At 37.0% G+C, this 18,675-nt stretch overlaps 1 protein-coding gene across 1 annotated transcript; it reads left to right on the top strand.

The window, feature by feature from the left end:
* Positions 1 to 3,504: 3,504 nt before the first annotated feature.
* def8 (differentially expressed in FDCP 8 homolog) lies at positions 3,505 to 18,652 on the top strand. Its single transcript, XM_004539384.3, has 12 exons — positions 3,505 to 3,650; positions 4,779 to 4,901; positions 10,319 to 10,413; positions 10,537 to 10,686; positions 11,886 to 12,027; positions 12,345 to 12,509; positions 12,709 to 12,836; positions 13,414 to 13,527; positions 13,737 to 13,817; positions 16,376 to 16,516; positions 16,712 to 16,821; positions 17,130 to 18,652. The coding sequence occupies exons 2-12, from the start codon at positions 4,793 to 4,795 to the stop codon at positions 17,224 to 17,226; spliced, it is 1,332 nt and encodes a 443-aa protein (XP_004539441.1). The 5' UTR covers positions 3,505 to 3,650; positions 4,779 to 4,792; the 3' UTR covers positions 17,227 to 18,652.
* Positions 18,653 to 18,675: the final 23 nt, after the last annotated feature.

The following is an 18,675-nucleotide window of genomic DNA, read 5'->3' as shown; positions in this document are numbered from 1 at the left end:
GCATGACCTGAGTTAAAATAAAGAGCGGGCCAATATTCCTCCACAGCAGTGTGAAAGATTCAATGCACTATACTGTTTGACAGCAGTTCTTGCTGCTGAGGGTTGCTCAAGCAGTTAGTAGGTTTAAGGAATATAACCTGACCACCTAACCACAGGGCTAAGCAGGTTTGGATAACTTTTTTCCCTTAATAAATTAAATCATTATTTAAAGAGTGCATTTTGTATTTATTTGGGTTGTCATTATCTAATATTGAAATGTGATTATCTGAAGCACGTAAATGTGACCAATAGGGAAAAAAAACCATAGAGGCATGCACACCTCTAAAACATTTCTATACACTGTGAAATTGTTTTGGTACCCCCTGAAAGTTAACACACTCGTGCACATGTGATGGTCATTGTCCACAAATCTCTTAGGACAGCCGTGAAAGACAATGAAAGACCCGTGTTTACCGAGTCTCTACAGTGAAAATTTGCTCTACAACCTCTGATACTGAACATTATCTCCATAAATCTGCTTTAAGCTGAACCAAAATGGGGTCTGAATGTAGTACTGGTGTGTGTTTTAGTTTCCATTAGATGCAACAAGTAAACCCATATGGAAAAGATCTATATAAATCTTATAAAGTTTGTATCTGTCTTGTGTGAAACTTGGATGAAAAGCATACAAGAGTGAAAACAGATATAAGATCCCTTGAAAAATTATATAAATGAAACTTGTATGTTCTGGATACTTACTAAAACAATGTATGAAAGTAATGAGAAAGTGGCCACTTTCATGAGTAAATCATGTAAGTTTTTACTATTTCTTTTCCACATGGGAAGGCAGCTCTGCTATGTATGGTGGTTATTTGTGAATCTTAATTTCAATTCAGTTCATGTGGCGGAGGTGTGGTCCCGGGCGCGTCTGCAGGGGAGGAGTGGTGCAGTGGGTTCAACGGGGCTGTGCTGGAGATGCCGGTGAGAACAGCTGATGGCGATTTGGACTGATAATGGTTTCCTTCCCTTTTTATAGTGAGACGGAGAGGAGCGGAAAAGAGGGAAATCAGCTGGGACCGACAGCTGTCAGACTGTGTTCAGTCATAACCTGAGAAAATTGTAAATAAATGTGGAACCTGGTGATAAAGACCTGTGTGTGTGTGTGTGTGTGTGTGTGTGTGTGTGTACCTGTGTATAGTGCATTTCACAGTTCACTTTTTATATAGTTCCAGTTCACAACAACAGTCATCCTAAGAAGCTTCACATTGTAAGTTAAAAAAAACTTTGATTGCAAAGAGAACTTCAACAATCAGACAATACCTGCTGAATATCTGCTAAAACTGGTTTGGGTGGGAGACAGAAAAGAGACCACAACAAAAAGAAGAGAGTAGAGAGAGAGATAATAGTGGCATACGATGAGTGAAAATGGGGAAGAAGAAGTCCATAAGTAGCCTGATCCTATAACTTTATTAGTCTAGATAAGAGTTATCAAAAAGGTAAAGCTTTAAATCTTTAAAGCAGTGAGAGTCTCTGTCTCCCAAACCCAAACTGTGAGCTGGTTCCATGGCAGAAGGCTCTGCCTCCCATTCTACTTTCAGAAACTCTTAGAAGCACAAGTAACATGACAGTCTGAAGAAAAGCTGCTCTATAAAGTCTTTATGTAACCACGAGGCCTTATAATTCAAGACTTTGTATGTAATGGAAATAATCATCTATAGAAATAGAAATGGAAAAAAACAAAATGCTCATTGCCACACACTTGCTACATTTGTGCACAAATAAATGAAACTCAATGTAAAAAGGTTTTTAGGGCAGATTCCTAGTAGATTACAGAAGCAGCATCATTCCCAGAAGCAGTAAAAACAAGGAACAAGGAAAAGAATGAGGCACCAAAATGATCACACTGAAAAATACAGTTATGATAGGGTTATGGCCTCTTCATAGATATGGCAGACATGTAGCAACATCAGCATTCATTTTCTCTGGAAGCCAACTAAGGCAGGTTATTATTATTATTATTATTGTTGTTGTTGTTGAAGTAATGCAAAGTGACGTTTCTTATATGTGACAAGTCTAGGGATCTTTCCATGTAGATTTACTAAAGCCCATCTTTATGTATTTTAGCTTGGTGCAAAGCTTTAAATCTAATCTTCAGTGTGAATCATACATGGTAATAACTTCTAGGAACTCCCAAACTGTTGTAAATTATAATTCATAACAAGCTTGGTGGTCAAAACATTTTCTCCGAAACCAAATACTGAATACTGTTATTGGAGAAATGTTATAAAAAGACTGTCAGCTGCTAAGGGGATAATGTAAAATTTTATTTAATATGTGCAACAACCCTGAACTCCAACAGTACCCTCTCCCTCCTTTATTTGAACTGGTTTCATCATATTCCACTGAAGTGCTTTTTACATTTTTAAGCATTTTTAACCAAGGCAACAAGCCACGGTAATAAAACCACACTTAAAAAGGTTTCTCTGTAGTTGCTTGTGTATTAACAGCAAAACCACTGATATACTGGACCAGATATAAACAGACTGCTTACACTGTATTGATTATTATTTATTTATTTTCGTTTTCTTTTGTTTTTTCAGTTTTTACGCAACATGTTTGCTGCGAAGATGTTGTTTGCCATATTCAGTAAGCTCATGAACATTCTCCCTTAAAGCTAGCATCTGTGATATTTATGACCAGTCACTAACTCTAATTTTTCAGAAATCCTTTTGTGGTATTTAAAACGGACAGTTTATGAAAATGACATTAGATGAGTATAACATATGGTTTTGCAGAGTGCAGTGTTCAGGTGCTAAATCTGTAATAATTTATTTCCCCAGTAATATGTGACCTCATTTTTTGTACCCTTGAGCTAAGCAGCATGAAACGCGTTTTGTCCTTGCATGAATCCAAAAATTCCCAGTTTAAAATGAGGAGTTTGAAATGGAATTTCCTACACAAATCATTCTTGTCTTCAAGCAAACAAAAGCCACTGAAAAGCCAAAGGGAACTATAAAATCAGCGGTCAAACAAACAAATAATAATAATAATTTTAACTGCCATTTAGGAGAATAATATTGTATTTGTTGTAGAGAAAAGTATTATTTATATGACATTTCTTTCATTATCAGTACAACTAATAATTCATTTAAGGATTATATTTAGATGATGTGTATAAAAAAGAAAAAGACATGCAGTCAGCACTTTTAAAGGGATCTTACTGAGGAAATTAATTGGAAGGTACCTAAAATCACATAAAATGAGAAAAACTGAGGATGATGTTTCTTTTCAAATTAAAGGTACCGCTTTATTTTACACCATTAACAGTAATCTATATTGGTATACCACGTGTCAAAACATATTTACTAAGTTGCAAATACAGATGTCGCTTTAAATGTAGCCTTTATTTACCACTTGAGTTTCTTTTATTTCTTCTACACTATTTCATTATGGCAATGGTTATTTTTTTATTTTGAAAATCTCGCCGGAACTCGCTACTTTGACGAAGTATGACTTGACGTTTTTTTCCCCCTGTGTGATGTTACCCATGACAAAGGCAAAACAAAACGGGGACGGCTGTCTATATTCATCATAAACGTCGTCCACAAAATATATTATTATATTATAATATAGCTGCTAGTTTGCTGCTGATAAATTCGTTCAACAACGGGGTAAGCTTCCAACTAGACGGCCGCTTTAATGACCAAACATTAGCATCAAATCAACGGACGACTTGCTGGTTTAAAAGCTTGTTAGCTAGCTAGCTAGCATTAGCTGTTTGTTGACATCCGTGTTTGGATATGGACTTGCCCTTTTAGCGCCCTGTTAACGCCCTGTTAAGCTGTTTAGCTGTGATGAACGAAATAACATTAAGGTTACCTCTTAGCACATTATGACTTACTGCAGCATCATCCTTAAGTGGTAATAATTAGTGAAATAAAGCTCCAACTTAACGTTTCTCGGTCTTTTCAGTATTTGCAGTGTTACCTCGTTTGACCTTATTTACTTAAGTCGTCCATAAAATGTCTGTAGGGCGTGTTTTTGTTGACTGTTGAAGTAGAGCTTACACATACCACTGAGATTCATGCATCTTCAGCCTCAGTGAAAATTAGACTTAATGGTAATTAACCAGCCAAAGGGAGTGCTAGTGTACCTGTCAGGCTGTCTCTAGTGTAGCTTCATAAAATCTACATGGAATTAAATTACAATTACTACTACCCTTAACCCTTTAATTATGTATCAGAGTTTCCTTCGTTATGGTTACAATTTTCAACAGGACATTTGTATTCTCTGGTATTCTAGCATATGGATGTGGAGTTTGAAAGTTTCAAAGAGTTTTGTGAGGTAGGGAGGATCTGATGAAAAAGTAGATTTTGTTTCATTTTAGATGTAAAGGAACTTTTTCTGTAATGTGTAAGACTAAATCTTTTTTAAGATCTGACCTAAATTGCAAGTATAAAATAGCAGTAGCCTTGGTATAACTCTCATTCAGGACTATGTATTATGTATTTGAACGAAGTTAAAGATGTGCACGGATTCATATTTCTGCTTGTAACATGCAGAACATATTTTGCCTTTATTTTTCTTGAAACCATTGGGCTCTTAGTGAGAGTTATGACCCATGAACAGCTCATGACCAAGTAAATGTCAACACAATGTCTATCACTGCACAGTAAGCCGAACCAAGTATAAACACTGGCTAACCAGCTTCCTTCTGAAAGGAAACTGAGATTCCTCGTAATGTTTCAATACATAAAGCCAAGAGAAGACAATTGCTTTGTTTTGTTTGTCTTTCTTAGATGTAGCCAATAAAATGGAGTATGATGAGAGACTTGCACTTTTTCGCCAAACCCGCCTCAATCCATTTGATCGTGGAGAGGAAGAGGATGGTCCCCAAGGAGACAAAACACCCCCGCAACATGGTGAGGTTTGCCACAAGTTATGATACAACTGTCTAAGGATTGCTTTCACACCTGTAGTTAAATTCAGGAAAATAATATACATTGTTTTCTTTGTTGTCTTTCATTTGCCTGCTTCATCTTAGTATTAAGCCATATAGACAGAGTTTACACCTCACACTGATCGATTTCTCTGACTGTCTTCCTTCATCGTCACATGCGTATTTAACATTTTTTAAATCTCTTTATCATGATGATGCAAATTTTGAATTTAGCTGTGCCTGTAAAAGGTGACTAGTTTGATAGACAGGAAAAAAGTTGAATATACAAAAAAATTGCATCTGGTCTTCCAGTGATGTATCTGCTGTTTGCTGAAGCGTCGTCAGAAATGGTCTCAGTGAAAGAAGCCATTATTAATAAAGGAAAACACTGAGAAAATTACAAATTGCACAAGAACTGGACAGAAAATCAATGGCAACAGTACTTATGGAGTGATGAAGAGAAATACAATTAGGGCTGCACAACTGACAGTGCTTGGAAGATTACTTTTCAAATTCCACTGCAGATTACAGAATACATGCCCAAAAATGTAGTTTGCAATGTAATACGTTACTCAATGTGAGTAACGTATTCTAAATACTTTGGATTAATATATTGTAATGCCTTTCACATCTACATTATTGCGCTAATGCTCTGTGATTTATTACTATTACTGAAGGCTACTCGCCACCGAGCTAACATTGTTAGCTGGCTTTAGCTGAGTTTAGTTCATAGACTGCTTTCAGAACTTCACATGATTATTGTTACTGCTATCCATCAAGTCTTAACAGTCTGCAGTCTATTTTAAATACATAAGGTAACATGTATTCCTTTACTCCCCAGCACTGACAACTGATAATCAAGATTATTTTAATTTTTTGATTATGATTATTTTGACTAATATTGAGATCGCACAGGGGCAGCACGGTGGTGTGGTGATTAACACCACAGGTCCTGAGTTTGATTCCACCATCTGGCCGGGGCCTTTCTGTGTGGAGTGTTCTTGTCCCTTTTCCGTTTTCTCTGTGTTTGTGTGGGTTCTCTCCAAGTACTTTGGCTTCCTCCCACAGTCCAAAGACATGCAGTTAGTGGGGTTTGGTTAATTGGTAATTCTAAATTGCTCATGTGTGAATGTGAGTGTGAATTGTTGTCTGTCTCTATGTGTTGGCCCTGTGACAGATTAGCGACCTGTCCTGGGTGTGCTTTGCCTCTCTCGCCCTATGGTAGCTGGAATACGTTCCAGCCCCCACCATGACCCTGACAATTATAAGTGGAAGACAGTGGATGGATGGATTGAGATCACATGTAACCACAACACTGCTTTCCTATCTTCACATCTGTCCAGATCTTTGCATGAAAATAAAATTGGTCCTTTTTATTCACCTAAATTATCTTTAAAGAAAAATAACAAATATTTAAAAGAAAAAAACCAGTACCAAAACCTAACTAAACAAAATTATCAGGACACTGCATGACAGGATAACATATGGTTTGCGCAGTAAGTTTACCATTTTCCTGAAAGATTTGTTACTCAACTTCTTTAGTGGGCACACGTGGTGTATGTCTGCAATGGTACTGAATGATTCATGCTAGCAAGCACTGCAATGGTTTTCTTGGCCTTCATGCATGAATTTTACTGCAGTTTTTGGTGTCTTTTTAGGTGATTGAAGTTGTGTTGCTTTGCAGTACAGACACATAGAAGTAGCTGCATATGATTTGTTCCAGGACACTTGTGCTAAATCCAAAGGATTCCCAAGCAACAGATGATGATGTTTTGAGGGACAAGCTCTTCATATCTGTCTTTCAACATAGTGTTACTCCAAATTAGTCCAGGAACCGCCAACAGCTGTGATTAACACATGGAGGCATGTGCCAATCACAGTGCTTGATTTGTTTTTACTTTGGATTTTAATTGGGAGCGCACACATTTTAAATATTGCTCAATCATGTTCATTTAATTGCGGGAAGCTAAAGTTGCAGTTATACAGCCATCTGTATAGCCTGGTGGTGGCTTTGTGATGCTTTGCGGCTGCATTACAGCGAGTGGTATTTGTGATCTTGGCATTTACCTTTCTAAAACAGTTTGTTGTTGCAGTGGGAAGTGGGGTTTTTTTGCATTCATGGTTCCAGTTTTTTCTTAATGTCACTATGTATGTTTGCTTCCTTTTCAAAAACACAAGCAGTATATCTCAGTTACTGTATAGGCAATAAATCCCTCATTAAAGTTAATTTGTGCAGAAACATTTCATCACTCATCCAGGTGACTTGTTCAGTCTCAGCAGGTTTTCCCAACCGTATAAACAGGACATTTGCATAATAACTGAAACTAGCACCACTGACAAACATGGGCTGTGAGGTCAGTTTCTTGATCATTAAGCAGTCAGCTGAGACGGAAGAAGTCACTTGGATGAGTGACGAAACATTTCTCCTATGGAAAACGCTACATCCAGATGAACAGAGTCAACTTTTTGAGATTTCCCTACCTGAATGATTGAGCTTGCATCAATTTGTGCACTTAGTTTAATAGTTTCCTTGTAATGTAGGGCAGATCCTGCTAATGCATAAGGAGCAAGGACACTGGTCTGTTGTGACTAAGGAAAAGGAAGTTGGAAATGCTGTAGCTGAAGTAGAGGAAATGAAACGCATGGGAGTAAGCAGTACTTCAGTAACACTTCCTGTAATTTAGGACTTGGAAAAATACACTTTTTGCTTTTTGATGAGCAAGAATGACTCACTGATAGCTGTTCTGATTCTACGGTGCCTCATTACTCTGAGTCTATTGGGAACTACAAGGCTGAATTCCTTCAACATGTTTTGTTCAGAGGTGTACGCAGGTAACAACACTGTTTGTATAATGTGATTCTTTTAGTTTATTAAACATTATTTGAATAGCTAAACACTGACTTAATCTTTTTAAATATATTTGAATTTGTTCAACCTTTAAATTCCATCATTCAGTTCTGTTTACTAATTTTTCACTTCATCAGAATAATCTCAGTTGTCAGTATGGATAGCTGAAAGTTTACTCTCACTGCACTTTAAATGTTAATTTGTCACTTGCTTTAATTTAAATTCAGACTTGTATTGTAACAGATGAAAATGCCAAACATCAGTTTGAGTAAAGAATGGATATTGATCAGACTGTGAAAGTGTTGGTGTCAATTACTGCTGCGCGAATTTTGATATTGATGTATTTACACCAAGTAAATGCAGGGCCAGTTATTGCTGATATCAGTACTGATACTGATAGTTTTAACTTGTAGACAGGTTATGTAGGCCAGGCTAGTGCGTAATCATTTATGAGAAGAATTGTCATTAATTTGCTAATGCTGATCACATTTTAATCACTGTCACTGTAATTTTACTTTCCACCATAACACATAGATAAAAACATCTTTCAGATTTTCATGTATCTTGAAACTTGGGGTTTTTTGAAGACCAGTAATGTAAATGTGCTGTCTCTAAAGCAGTTTGGGTGAACTTCTGTTGATTAAATATGTTATATATGAAAAAATAGATGTGACAGTCAACACAAAGTATATATTTTGTGTATATTTTTATGAATGTTAATTTAGTATAGTAGCATATAGTGTATAGTTTAGTATATTTTAAATTTAAAATATACTAAACTATAAAAAAACAAACATTTATTTAACGCAATTCAGTAGGCTACATACTGAACTTGGAGGATAGAAACGAAGCATCGATCCTATCACACTAGTATCTGTCTAATGCCATGGCCAGCATTTGCATCAATAATATTGATATTTGGATCATTCTGCCAACATCTAGTGCCAATTATTAAACTGTATGAAAGAAATTGAGATTGGTAAAACACAAATTCTATACAAAGTTGTTCTTGTTGTTGTTGTTTTTAAACAAAAGTACAAGTCATACAGGGCTCGCAGAATTTCAAAATCCCTGGTAGCCCTTCGGGCAGGCACTCTTCGTTTTTGGTAGTCCAAAATAAATTTAAGTTGCCCAAATAAAAAAAAAAGATTAATGTTTTGTTTCCTTTACAATATTATATTGTAAAGGAAACAAAACATCAATCAAAAAATAGTTAAAACACAAATTACAACAACTGTATAAAAATTACAATCATCAACTCAAATATTTGGTTCAAATTGAACAGAAATTTCTATGAACTTGTAAGAACTGTGTAGGACATGAATCAGTGTGTGTCAGATCCTGATTTTGAAATTTCCACTGAAATCACAGGTAAGTGGAACCGAGATCTAGGCCATTTGCCTTTTGAAGTTTGCAAAGGCTGCTAAATTTTGCCAATGGTAGTTCACTCTTTGCAACATAGTACGCTGTTCTAAACAGATTTTCCAGGACTTCTTGTTGTGCTTGGTTTATTTTTAGTATGTTTTTTGAAATTGGTGTTTGTTCTGGGAACGATACTGCAGACTGAGCAATAATGCATTTCTTGCATTTCTCATGGGTTCTGATGGGGTCTTTCTTAAAATTACTGGTCCCAGTAACAAAGGCGCTTGCCGACTCAGAATTTGAGGGAAACTCACGACACACCCGGCAGAACATTATGTTACTTAGCTTATCATATTCCAGCCACAGAAATTATTTTGTCCATGAAACCAAAAAAGCTGCGCTTTCTTTTTGCTTCATCGTCTGATTTGTAATAACTTTTCTGTTTTGTGGTAGGCTTTTCTTTGGCTCTCCCTTCTTCACCCTGAACTGTCTTATTTGGCTCTGCAGAACTAAAATACCTGCGTAAATCCATCTGCTTTTACACACGTACTTACATAACGGTCAGTGATTCTCTGCGCAATCAACCTCTATCACATGTTTAAGCTTGCTGTGGGAGATTTTACTTGTCATGTTTGAATAGTAAGCTAACGATTGATAAGACGATGCCAGAGGAATTGGTGCGCAATTAATCTGTCACTCACCAATCAGTACTGCCGCTCTCTATACACAGTTCATGCGATCGCAACGTGAAAGTGAACGCAAAAAAAGCACAAATTCAAACGGCATTTCAATATGTCACATATTGACAGTGACTCATTGATGCCAATGACAAAATTACCCAGATACATTTGCGAAAGAATGCAGAAGCATTGACATATATTTTTCCTTCCTATGATAGCCCGACAGGCAGGGCTGAGATGGATTTTGGTAGCCCGACTGGAAAAATCGCTAGCCCTGGGATGTCGGATGGTTTAACTAATTTCGACACATTCAGAACGAATAATTGTGAAAGAGATTGGTTGCAGACATGTAAATGTGACAGTAATAAAGCAGTAATAAAGCAACTCAAAGTTCATTCCACAATAGTCATGTGGATGAAATTAGCAAGCGTGACCGAGTGCACTTGCCAGAATGTAGTGTGTATGCTTGCAAGAAGAACAGCGCTTTATGCCATGTTTTCCTCAATTTAGAAGCAAGACCTGAGGTTTTCCCTGGGACCAGAACACACAGTTCAGATCGAACCATGGACCTCGGTCTAGCTGAGGATCACTTCTCAAGGCCTGTGGTAAGTACTCCTTACGTTTTTCTGATTTGTAACCCAGTAAAAATAATTTATCACTTTCAATTTAACTGTTTATACTGTAAAATGTGAAACTTCCTTGTCTTCCATTTTCATATCATGTTACAGGGTTCTTTTGTGGCATCAGACATTGAACAGCTTAAACTGGCAATAGAAGAATGTAAGAAGCTGATCTTGGAGCTGCCAGAGCATTCAGAGAGACAAAAAGACAATGTAGTGAAACTTATCCACCTGCGCCTCAAACTGCAAGAACTTAAGGTTGGGACTGAGGGGAAAATTGAGAAGGGCATGACATTATATTGTAGTTGTGTGTTCTTGGATAAGTGTAACAGGCTTTAAATATTAATGGAAATCTGTACAAATGCAAAGTTCAGTTTTATTAATATAGTTTTAAATTATAATGTCATCTGAAAGACTTAGTAAGGTCAAAACCTTAAAATCAAGTTGAACTCTTAAGAAACCCTTAGAGAAGTGACCACGTGTGGAGGATTGATGTCAGAGGAGGAGGAGATTCTTAGTGATCATGTTGGGCCTGTAAGTATACAGGGTGATAACTATGGTAGGAAAACATCTAAAACACTCCAAACTGCTTTGATTTGAGTATTTTGCCCTTTATGAAATGTGTGAAAATGCATTGCAGACATTCTTGGAGAAGAGTTGGCGAAGAGTTTGCATAAATTCCCTTTTTTGTTTATAAATGATAGAAAACAAAGTTTTACAGTCTAGTGTATTAAAGGGCTTTCAAATAAACAAGCTCATTAATCAAGCCCATTCATCAACAGTAAAGAAAGTATCAGTTATCATCTGGCTTTGTTTTTCAGTGCATTAGTTTGTTTCCAATAGCAAGATCCCGGTTGACCAAGAAAGATTACTCTGAAGTCACCCCCCATGTCTTAACAATTTGACAGTTTCTTCACTTTAACAACACTTAAACACTAACAAGAGCACTTTAACACACAGGCAGTGTGTCACACTGTAACATAATAAAAATGTTAAAGAATAAGTCACGGTGATAATAACGGACAAAGGAATCTTCTTCTTCTTCTTCTTTTTTTTTAAATAAAGCAGTGAAACATATCCAATTGCTTAGCTTGATTCTTAACATCCATAATCTCTTTCATTTTTAACTTTATCATGTGAAGCAACTCAAATTATATCTCTATCTATGAAATTTACCCAGAGCACTTCAAATTCCATCGTAAGACCGCTGTTATGCCTTCTGGTCCAAGTTCAGCAGAAAAGTTTTGTGAATCAAAAGAGTTTCATACATCAGGAAATTAATCCTTGATGTTTTTTTATGCATTCCCATCAGTTTTGTTTAGGCTATACAAAACACAAGGTAGTGTAAGTGTAAACAAACTTAATTGCACATAGGTTGCTATCTCTTGCAGATGTACACAAAACAGTGTTACAGCCATGTTTTGTGTGTTCTGTTTTTCGCATGCATCATTTTAAAGGATCCAGAGGAAGATGAGCCTAATCTGAGAGTCCTACTGGAACACCGCTTCTCCAAGGAAAAGAGCAAGAGTGTGAAACAGACCTGTGATAAGTGTAGCACTATTATCTGGGGCCTTATCCAGACTTGGTATACCTGCACAGGTGAGACATAGTAGATACTGGTAGAGCGTTGTAAGATTACCGAAAGTTTAGTTCCCAAAAGTTTGAAACATTTCTGTTAACACTGCTCAAAATTCAGACTTCTAATATCATTTGCTGTGCTCTCAAGCCTTAATACACTCAGAAGGTAATTAGAGATCTGTGCAATCCATTTGCCCCCTAGTTCAAAGAGGCTTAACTTCCATTCTGTTGTATGAAATGTTTCTGTCTGAACCAGTGACAGGTGAGACAATGAGTAATCTTGATGGCGAAAACAAAACTATATATTATAATTTGAAGTTATCTCTTTCTTTTTTCAGGATGCTATTATCGTTGCCATAGTAAGTGTATGAATCTGATCACTAAACCCTGTGTCAGGTCAAAGGTCAGCCACCAGTCTGAGTACGAGCTCAGTATTTGTCCTGAAATAGGACTAGACCGGCAAGATTACCGCTGTGCAGAATGTCGTGCACAAATTTCACTGAGTGAGTACAAATTCAATGTGTTTATGTTTGGTTAGCCCAATTAGGAGTATATATATATATATAAAACGACCTCTGGTTGCCTTAGTTGTGGAAAATTTAGATATTTATGTTTTCTATAGTATTTTAAATGCATTTTGGTGATGTGTACATGTTCTTTTGTTTTATAGTTTAACTGTACTTTTTTGTATTTATCTTGCAGGGGGCGTACCTAGTGAAGCCAGACAGTGTGACTACACTGGCCAGTATTACTGCAGCACATGTCATTGGAATGACACGGCTGTCATTCCAGCTCGTGTCATCCACAACTGGGAGTTTGAATCAAGGAAGGTAACCTCAACAACCGCAGATACACTCAGCACATGAAAATAAAATTTATAAATGTGTAAACTAAATTTCATTAACATGTTATCTGAACATTTTGATTGGACTGAAAGAGGCTAGAATTTGTAAATGTGCTTTTAATATTATTTAGTGGATGCTACTGCTTTACATCAAAGTTAGACAGAATCGTATACATATACATGCATATCACGCATGGACATTCCACTGATTAACTCAATTTACTAGAGTACTACAAAACTGCGAAACCATCCTTTAAAGAAGTTTCCCCAGGTTTTAAAAATTTACTCAAGGGAAGTCAGATTAATGTTATTTATATGTCACTCAACTCAATTACATTCCCGTGTCTGGTAGAATCATTTATCTGGTGGCATGTGACCTACTTTTAAAATCATCCCAGTGCAGGGCGAGGTTTGTGAATTTGAATCAGATGATGCACATTTACTCGTTAAAGCTGTCGACCAGTGCAGGATTAACCAAGCTCACTGTCTTATGATGAAGGTATGTCAGTGTGTTTTGAGGGCGTATTGAGCCAGTTTGTGTTCTGATAGTGTCTCTATCTCAGGTCTGTCGCTCCTCAATGCGCTACCTGGCCCTGATGATGTCACGCCCCGTGCTAAGGCTGAAAGAAATAAACCCGCTGCTATTCAACTTTGTGGAGGAACTGGTTGAAATCAGGGTGGGTAGCTTCCCATTGAAGTTTATTTTTCAGCTTATTTTTAATAGACTTGTTTTAAATAAATAATTACTTTCACAGTTGTGTTGTCAGCCAACCTATCCCTAAATTTTTTTTTTTTTCTTCATTCAGTGTTGCCAGGACAGGCAAGTGGGTGAGTCACTCCATTCACTAAGAGTGACAGAAATGTTTGTGTGTGTTTTCTCCCACAGAAACTTCGTCAAGATATTCTGTTAATGAAACCCTATTTTATCACCTGCAAGGAGGCAATGGAAGCTCGGCTGCTACTACAGGTCAGTAACTTTTTATTGTCAGAGGTTTAAGATGTAATTTTTTAGTAGATTTTAGTAAATTTTATCAGAGATGGGCAGTAACGCGTAATCTGATTACTTTTTTTCAAATAACGAGTAACTTAAGGGATTACTATTGCAAAAACGGTAATTAGATTACTGTTACTTTCACGTAAGCATGCTGCGTTACTAAAACTGTGATTTTTTGCGAGAATGTCTCATGACAGTGATGTAAGCGACGTTCGTGACAACAGCTGTGTACAGATCAACAATGGATAATATATCGAGTGTGGGAGAGAGTATGAGCGTGCAGCGTTTAAAGCGTGGAAGTACTGACCTTATTTTGAGTTTGATTCCATAAAAAGTGACGAAAACATTAGTGTCCGTTGTGCATGGGAAGAAAACGTCTTTTTACAGCGAAAAAACCCCCCTAAACTTCCAAGCAAGCACCGAGTGCACAACGACGTAATGGGAAATTCACAGAGAAACTCGCGGATTCTTCAACTGACCGCTGCTGCACACCTGCACCAGGGCAAACCTCTGCCTACCCTACTCCTGCTTTATAGGTGAAAATAGAGCAACAGGACCGCTAGTCTTTGATTTTATTTATTTTCTGCTGTGTTTTACTTGCATTTATTTGAAAGAGTGAGTGTAAACACAAAAAACTATTTTATTTTATGTGCTGGAATGTGCAGAAAATAGGTTTAAATGTTAAACTAATTTATTCAAGTCAGAGAATGTTGCATATAATTAAGTTTTTGCTTGATGCATAAAGTTAAAAGATTTAAAGTTTTAAAAAGAGACTTTTCCATTTGATTACATTTTATATGATAGATTATGCAGAAAAAGTAGAATTGGGCTGAAAGATCTATCGCTTTATCACCTATTCAGGTTGTAAATCGTGTTTTTAAAAAGTAACTAAGTAACTAGGTAATTAATTACTTTTGAAAATAAGTAATCAGTAAAGTAACAGGATAACTTTTTGGGGGAAGTAATCAGTAATTAGTTACTGATTACTTTTTTCAAGTAACTTGACCAACACTGAATTTTATTGGGTAAAACAAGGACTTGCTTTCAAGCAGAAACGTTATCTAGTTATAATAAATTATCTCAATTAAACCTGATCCAAGCAATACTATTAGCCTATTAGACAATTCTGCATGTAAATCATAAAATTATCTTGTAATTGCCCAATGTCTAATAGGCTAATAGATTCTTTTCATATAAGGTTGGGATGAAGAACTGATAGCCTCAACTTTTTTAAACTGGCATTTACAAATTTAGACTAGGCCTTTTTTTCTCAGCTGTATATAAGCGTGTGTGTATTTGTACAAACAAACATGTGCATTAAGAAAGTTTTTTTTTCCATTATCATATTATAAACAGTTAATATTGTTTCAGTCTCCACTGGATGATCAGAGTTTACAATTTAACCCTTCAAAGTTAGCAAGAATGTAAACAACCCAGTTTGGAAAACTTGCTATCAATTTACTTACCATTTAGAAAAATGCAAATGGAAGCACTGACACAGGCAGCCTATTAGCAGTATGTTAAAACAGCACCACCATGTGATAGAAGTGAAGAGTACTGAACTAAAGAAGGCTGATGATGTACAGTCGGGTGAGCCACTGGATATCACTAATTAGCTTGCATAAATTAAATTGACTCTTGTGATCTCAAGTTCTGTATTAGCTCAGTTTTAATCTATACTAAACATATTTTTATGAATTGTCAGTTTGAATTGTTTTAAAATGTTTCCCTACTCATCCCCGTCGGGGATGAGTTCCTGCCCCAAGTGGAGGAGTTCAAGTATCTCGGGGTCTTGTTCGCGAGTGATGGGAGAAGGGAGCTGGAGATCGACAGACGGATTGGGGCTGCGGCTGCAGTAATGCGGACGCTGCACCGGTCGGTCGTGGTGAAGAGAGAGCTGAGTGTAAAAGCGAAGCTCTCAATTTACCGGTCGATCTACGTCCCTACCCTCACCTATGGCCACGAGCTGTGGGTAGTGACCGAAAGAACGAGATCGCGGATACAAGCGGCGGAAATGAGCTTCCTCCGAAGGGTGGCTGGCCTCTCCCTTAGAGATAGGGTGAGAAGTTCGGCCATCCGGGAGGGGCTTAGAGTAGAGCAGCTGCTGCTCCACATCGAGAGGAGCCAGCTGAGGTGGTTCGGGCATCTGGCAAGGATGCCCCCTGGGCGCCTCCTGGGCGAGGTGTTCCAGGCATGTCCCACCGGGAGGAGGCCCCGGGGCAGACCCAGGACACGCTGGAGAGATTATATCTCTCGGCTGGCCTGGGAACGCCTTGGTATTCCCCCGGACAAGCTGGAGGAGGTGGCTGGGGAGAGGGAGGTCTGGACCTCTTTGCTTAGGCTGCTACCCCCGCGACCCGACCTCGGATAAGCGGATGAAGATGGATGGATGGATGTTTCCCTACTGTTAAAATAAATAAATAATATGTTTAAAACTATGCTTGAGTCTGATATCCTTTTTTTGCACTAAAGAGTTGAGTCTCATAATATGAAAGTTGCCCATTTCCTTTTTTTGCATTTATATTTTCCAGCTACAAGATCGCCAACACTTTGTCGAGAACGACGACATGTACTCACTACAGGATTTGATTGACATTTCCACTGGCAGACTGAGCTGTTCCCTCACAGAGATCCACACCACATTTGCTAAGCACATCAAACTAGACTGCGAGGTGAGCTCATACATAAAGCACAAACTTCCCTACTGATGGCACTGTTGAACTATATCATGAAGAAGAGGGGCTGTGTTGGACTTGCAAATTCACCATGTACTAATATATGGCTGAAATGTTTTTAGTATTTGTTGATATCATTGTATCTTTCTGTGCCATATTAATGGTTTGTGCTGTCCATGTGTGTATTTGTAGCGCTGTCAGGCCAAAGGATTTGTGTGTGAGCTTTGCAAGGAGGGAGACATCCTGTTCCCCTTTGACAGTCACACCTCAGTGTGCCATGACTGCTCTGCTGTCTTTCACAGGTTAGTCATCACCAACGATTTGGGCTCAAAAATACAGCAAATTTTCTCTTTGTGAAGTGTTTAAAATTAATTGATAAAAGGAAATTGTTTGTATAAAAGTTTTGAGTGGAGATACCAATAATAAAACAGATCTTCAGAATAACATACCTTCAAATTCCATTGCTAAAGTGGTAATTAGGAGTATTTCTGTTTAACAAATGGTACTTCAATTTGCAAAGCACTATGATTTCCCAATTATTAAACTGTTACTAAAAGAAATAACCAAACTGACATGAATGTTGATGTTTTTTTGTTGTGTACCTCTGTAGAGATTGTTACTTTGACAATTCCACAACTTGTCCACGATGTGCACGAATGACTGAGCGTAAGCAGGATGAAGAGGAGCTGGATGTGAAAGAAAGCTAACTCTGGAAAGGACCCTGGGATTTAAGTGGATGCTGCACTTTGCTTCGTTATGGGAAAAAAACCCCCACAATCTTTCTTTATTTTGTTTTATGATTATGCTCTGACTTTTGTTTATCCTGTGCACTGCATTATGAGGCAGGGTATTTAAAATTCATCTGGAAATTAATATATTTTTATCAAACCTTTGCATTCCTACAGAACTTAGATGTACAAACCACTGCGTGTATGTTTAATGTTGGTGTGTGTTTCTAAATTTACAAGTAAATGCTCTGTAGAGAAAAAAATCCACCTGATCAGTAGGTGGTTATGCATGCAGAAATTGTATATTTACTGTTACAAGCCTCAACTACTTTAATCCAAACTGCCAATAATGCTGAACTTTAAAGTTGCCATATATCAGAATTTTAAAGTTTAGAAGCCCAGCGTCCAATAAGAAAATCGCCAAAAATATGCCTTTCAGCATCCAGTTCCTGTGCTGCCATGTCCAAGTTTCAGTTTATTAGGTTCAGATGGGTGATGTTGCACAAAAAAAGCTATATGTTGACATAGTTTAAAATGGGATTAAATCTGTTAGACTGTGTGACCAGTTGGTCACTGCCACTTACCCATCTCCCCTTTTTGGACATATTTTCTATGAGTTCAATTGCTGTTTATTTAGAACCAATATATTGATCTGTTGATATTTCATAAAGTCTTCAATTATGTAGATTTTCAGGCCTTAACTGTTTATTTTCAGCTCTTTTCCTATTTGCACCGTACCGAATGGTATAGGTGAACAAAAAAATTAATGTGTATACATACAATCACTGAAAACATAACTTCAAATACGTGTACTGTATTGGCAACAGATATATATATATATATATATATATATATATATATATATATATATATATATAAATAAATATAAATAATGAAAGCATGCATTAGCAGTACGGTACTTTTCCTTGTAAAGAAAATTGTTAAACTGTAAGACACAAAGACTATGAGAGTTGTTTTATGTGCTTTCATTTTTTTAAATTCAAAACTGTGAACTAATGCTGTGCAGTTTAATATGTGTTTAATCAGTGCTGTTTTCATGCAGTGTAGCAAATGTCTGTTGATGCTCATGAAAATTGTGTGCCTAAGGCTGTCAGGTTACTTAACAGCTGTTATCCAAACCCTTTCATACCATCATGGTAGTTGTTTCAGTCTAAATTCCCTTAATTAAGTCTCTGTATGTTAAGTGGCAAACCTTGGTTAATGTGTAAATGCTGACCTTTATGTATTTGTTTTAAAATAATGAGTTTTGGCTGTGTTATCTTTCAGCATGATGTATTGTGTATATATATTTTTTCCAAACTAATGGACTTACATGGTGTTGGTAAACACCATGGCTTGTTAAACATATGAGTAGTGCATGAATAAATTAATGAAATGCATTTAAGCAATGGTTTTAATTCTGTCTGT

This window comes from Maylandia zebra, linkage group LG1 (genome assembly GCF_041146795.1).
Source record: "Maylandia zebra isolate NMK-2024a linkage group LG1, Mzebra_GT3a, whole genome shotgun sequence".
NCBI classification, from domain to species: domain Eukaryota; kingdom Metazoa; phylum Chordata; class Actinopteri; order Cichliformes; family Cichlidae; genus Maylandia; species Maylandia zebra.
The sequence above is the reverse complement of the archived record's forward strand: the minus strand, read 5'-3'. Positions and strand labels throughout refer to the sequence as shown.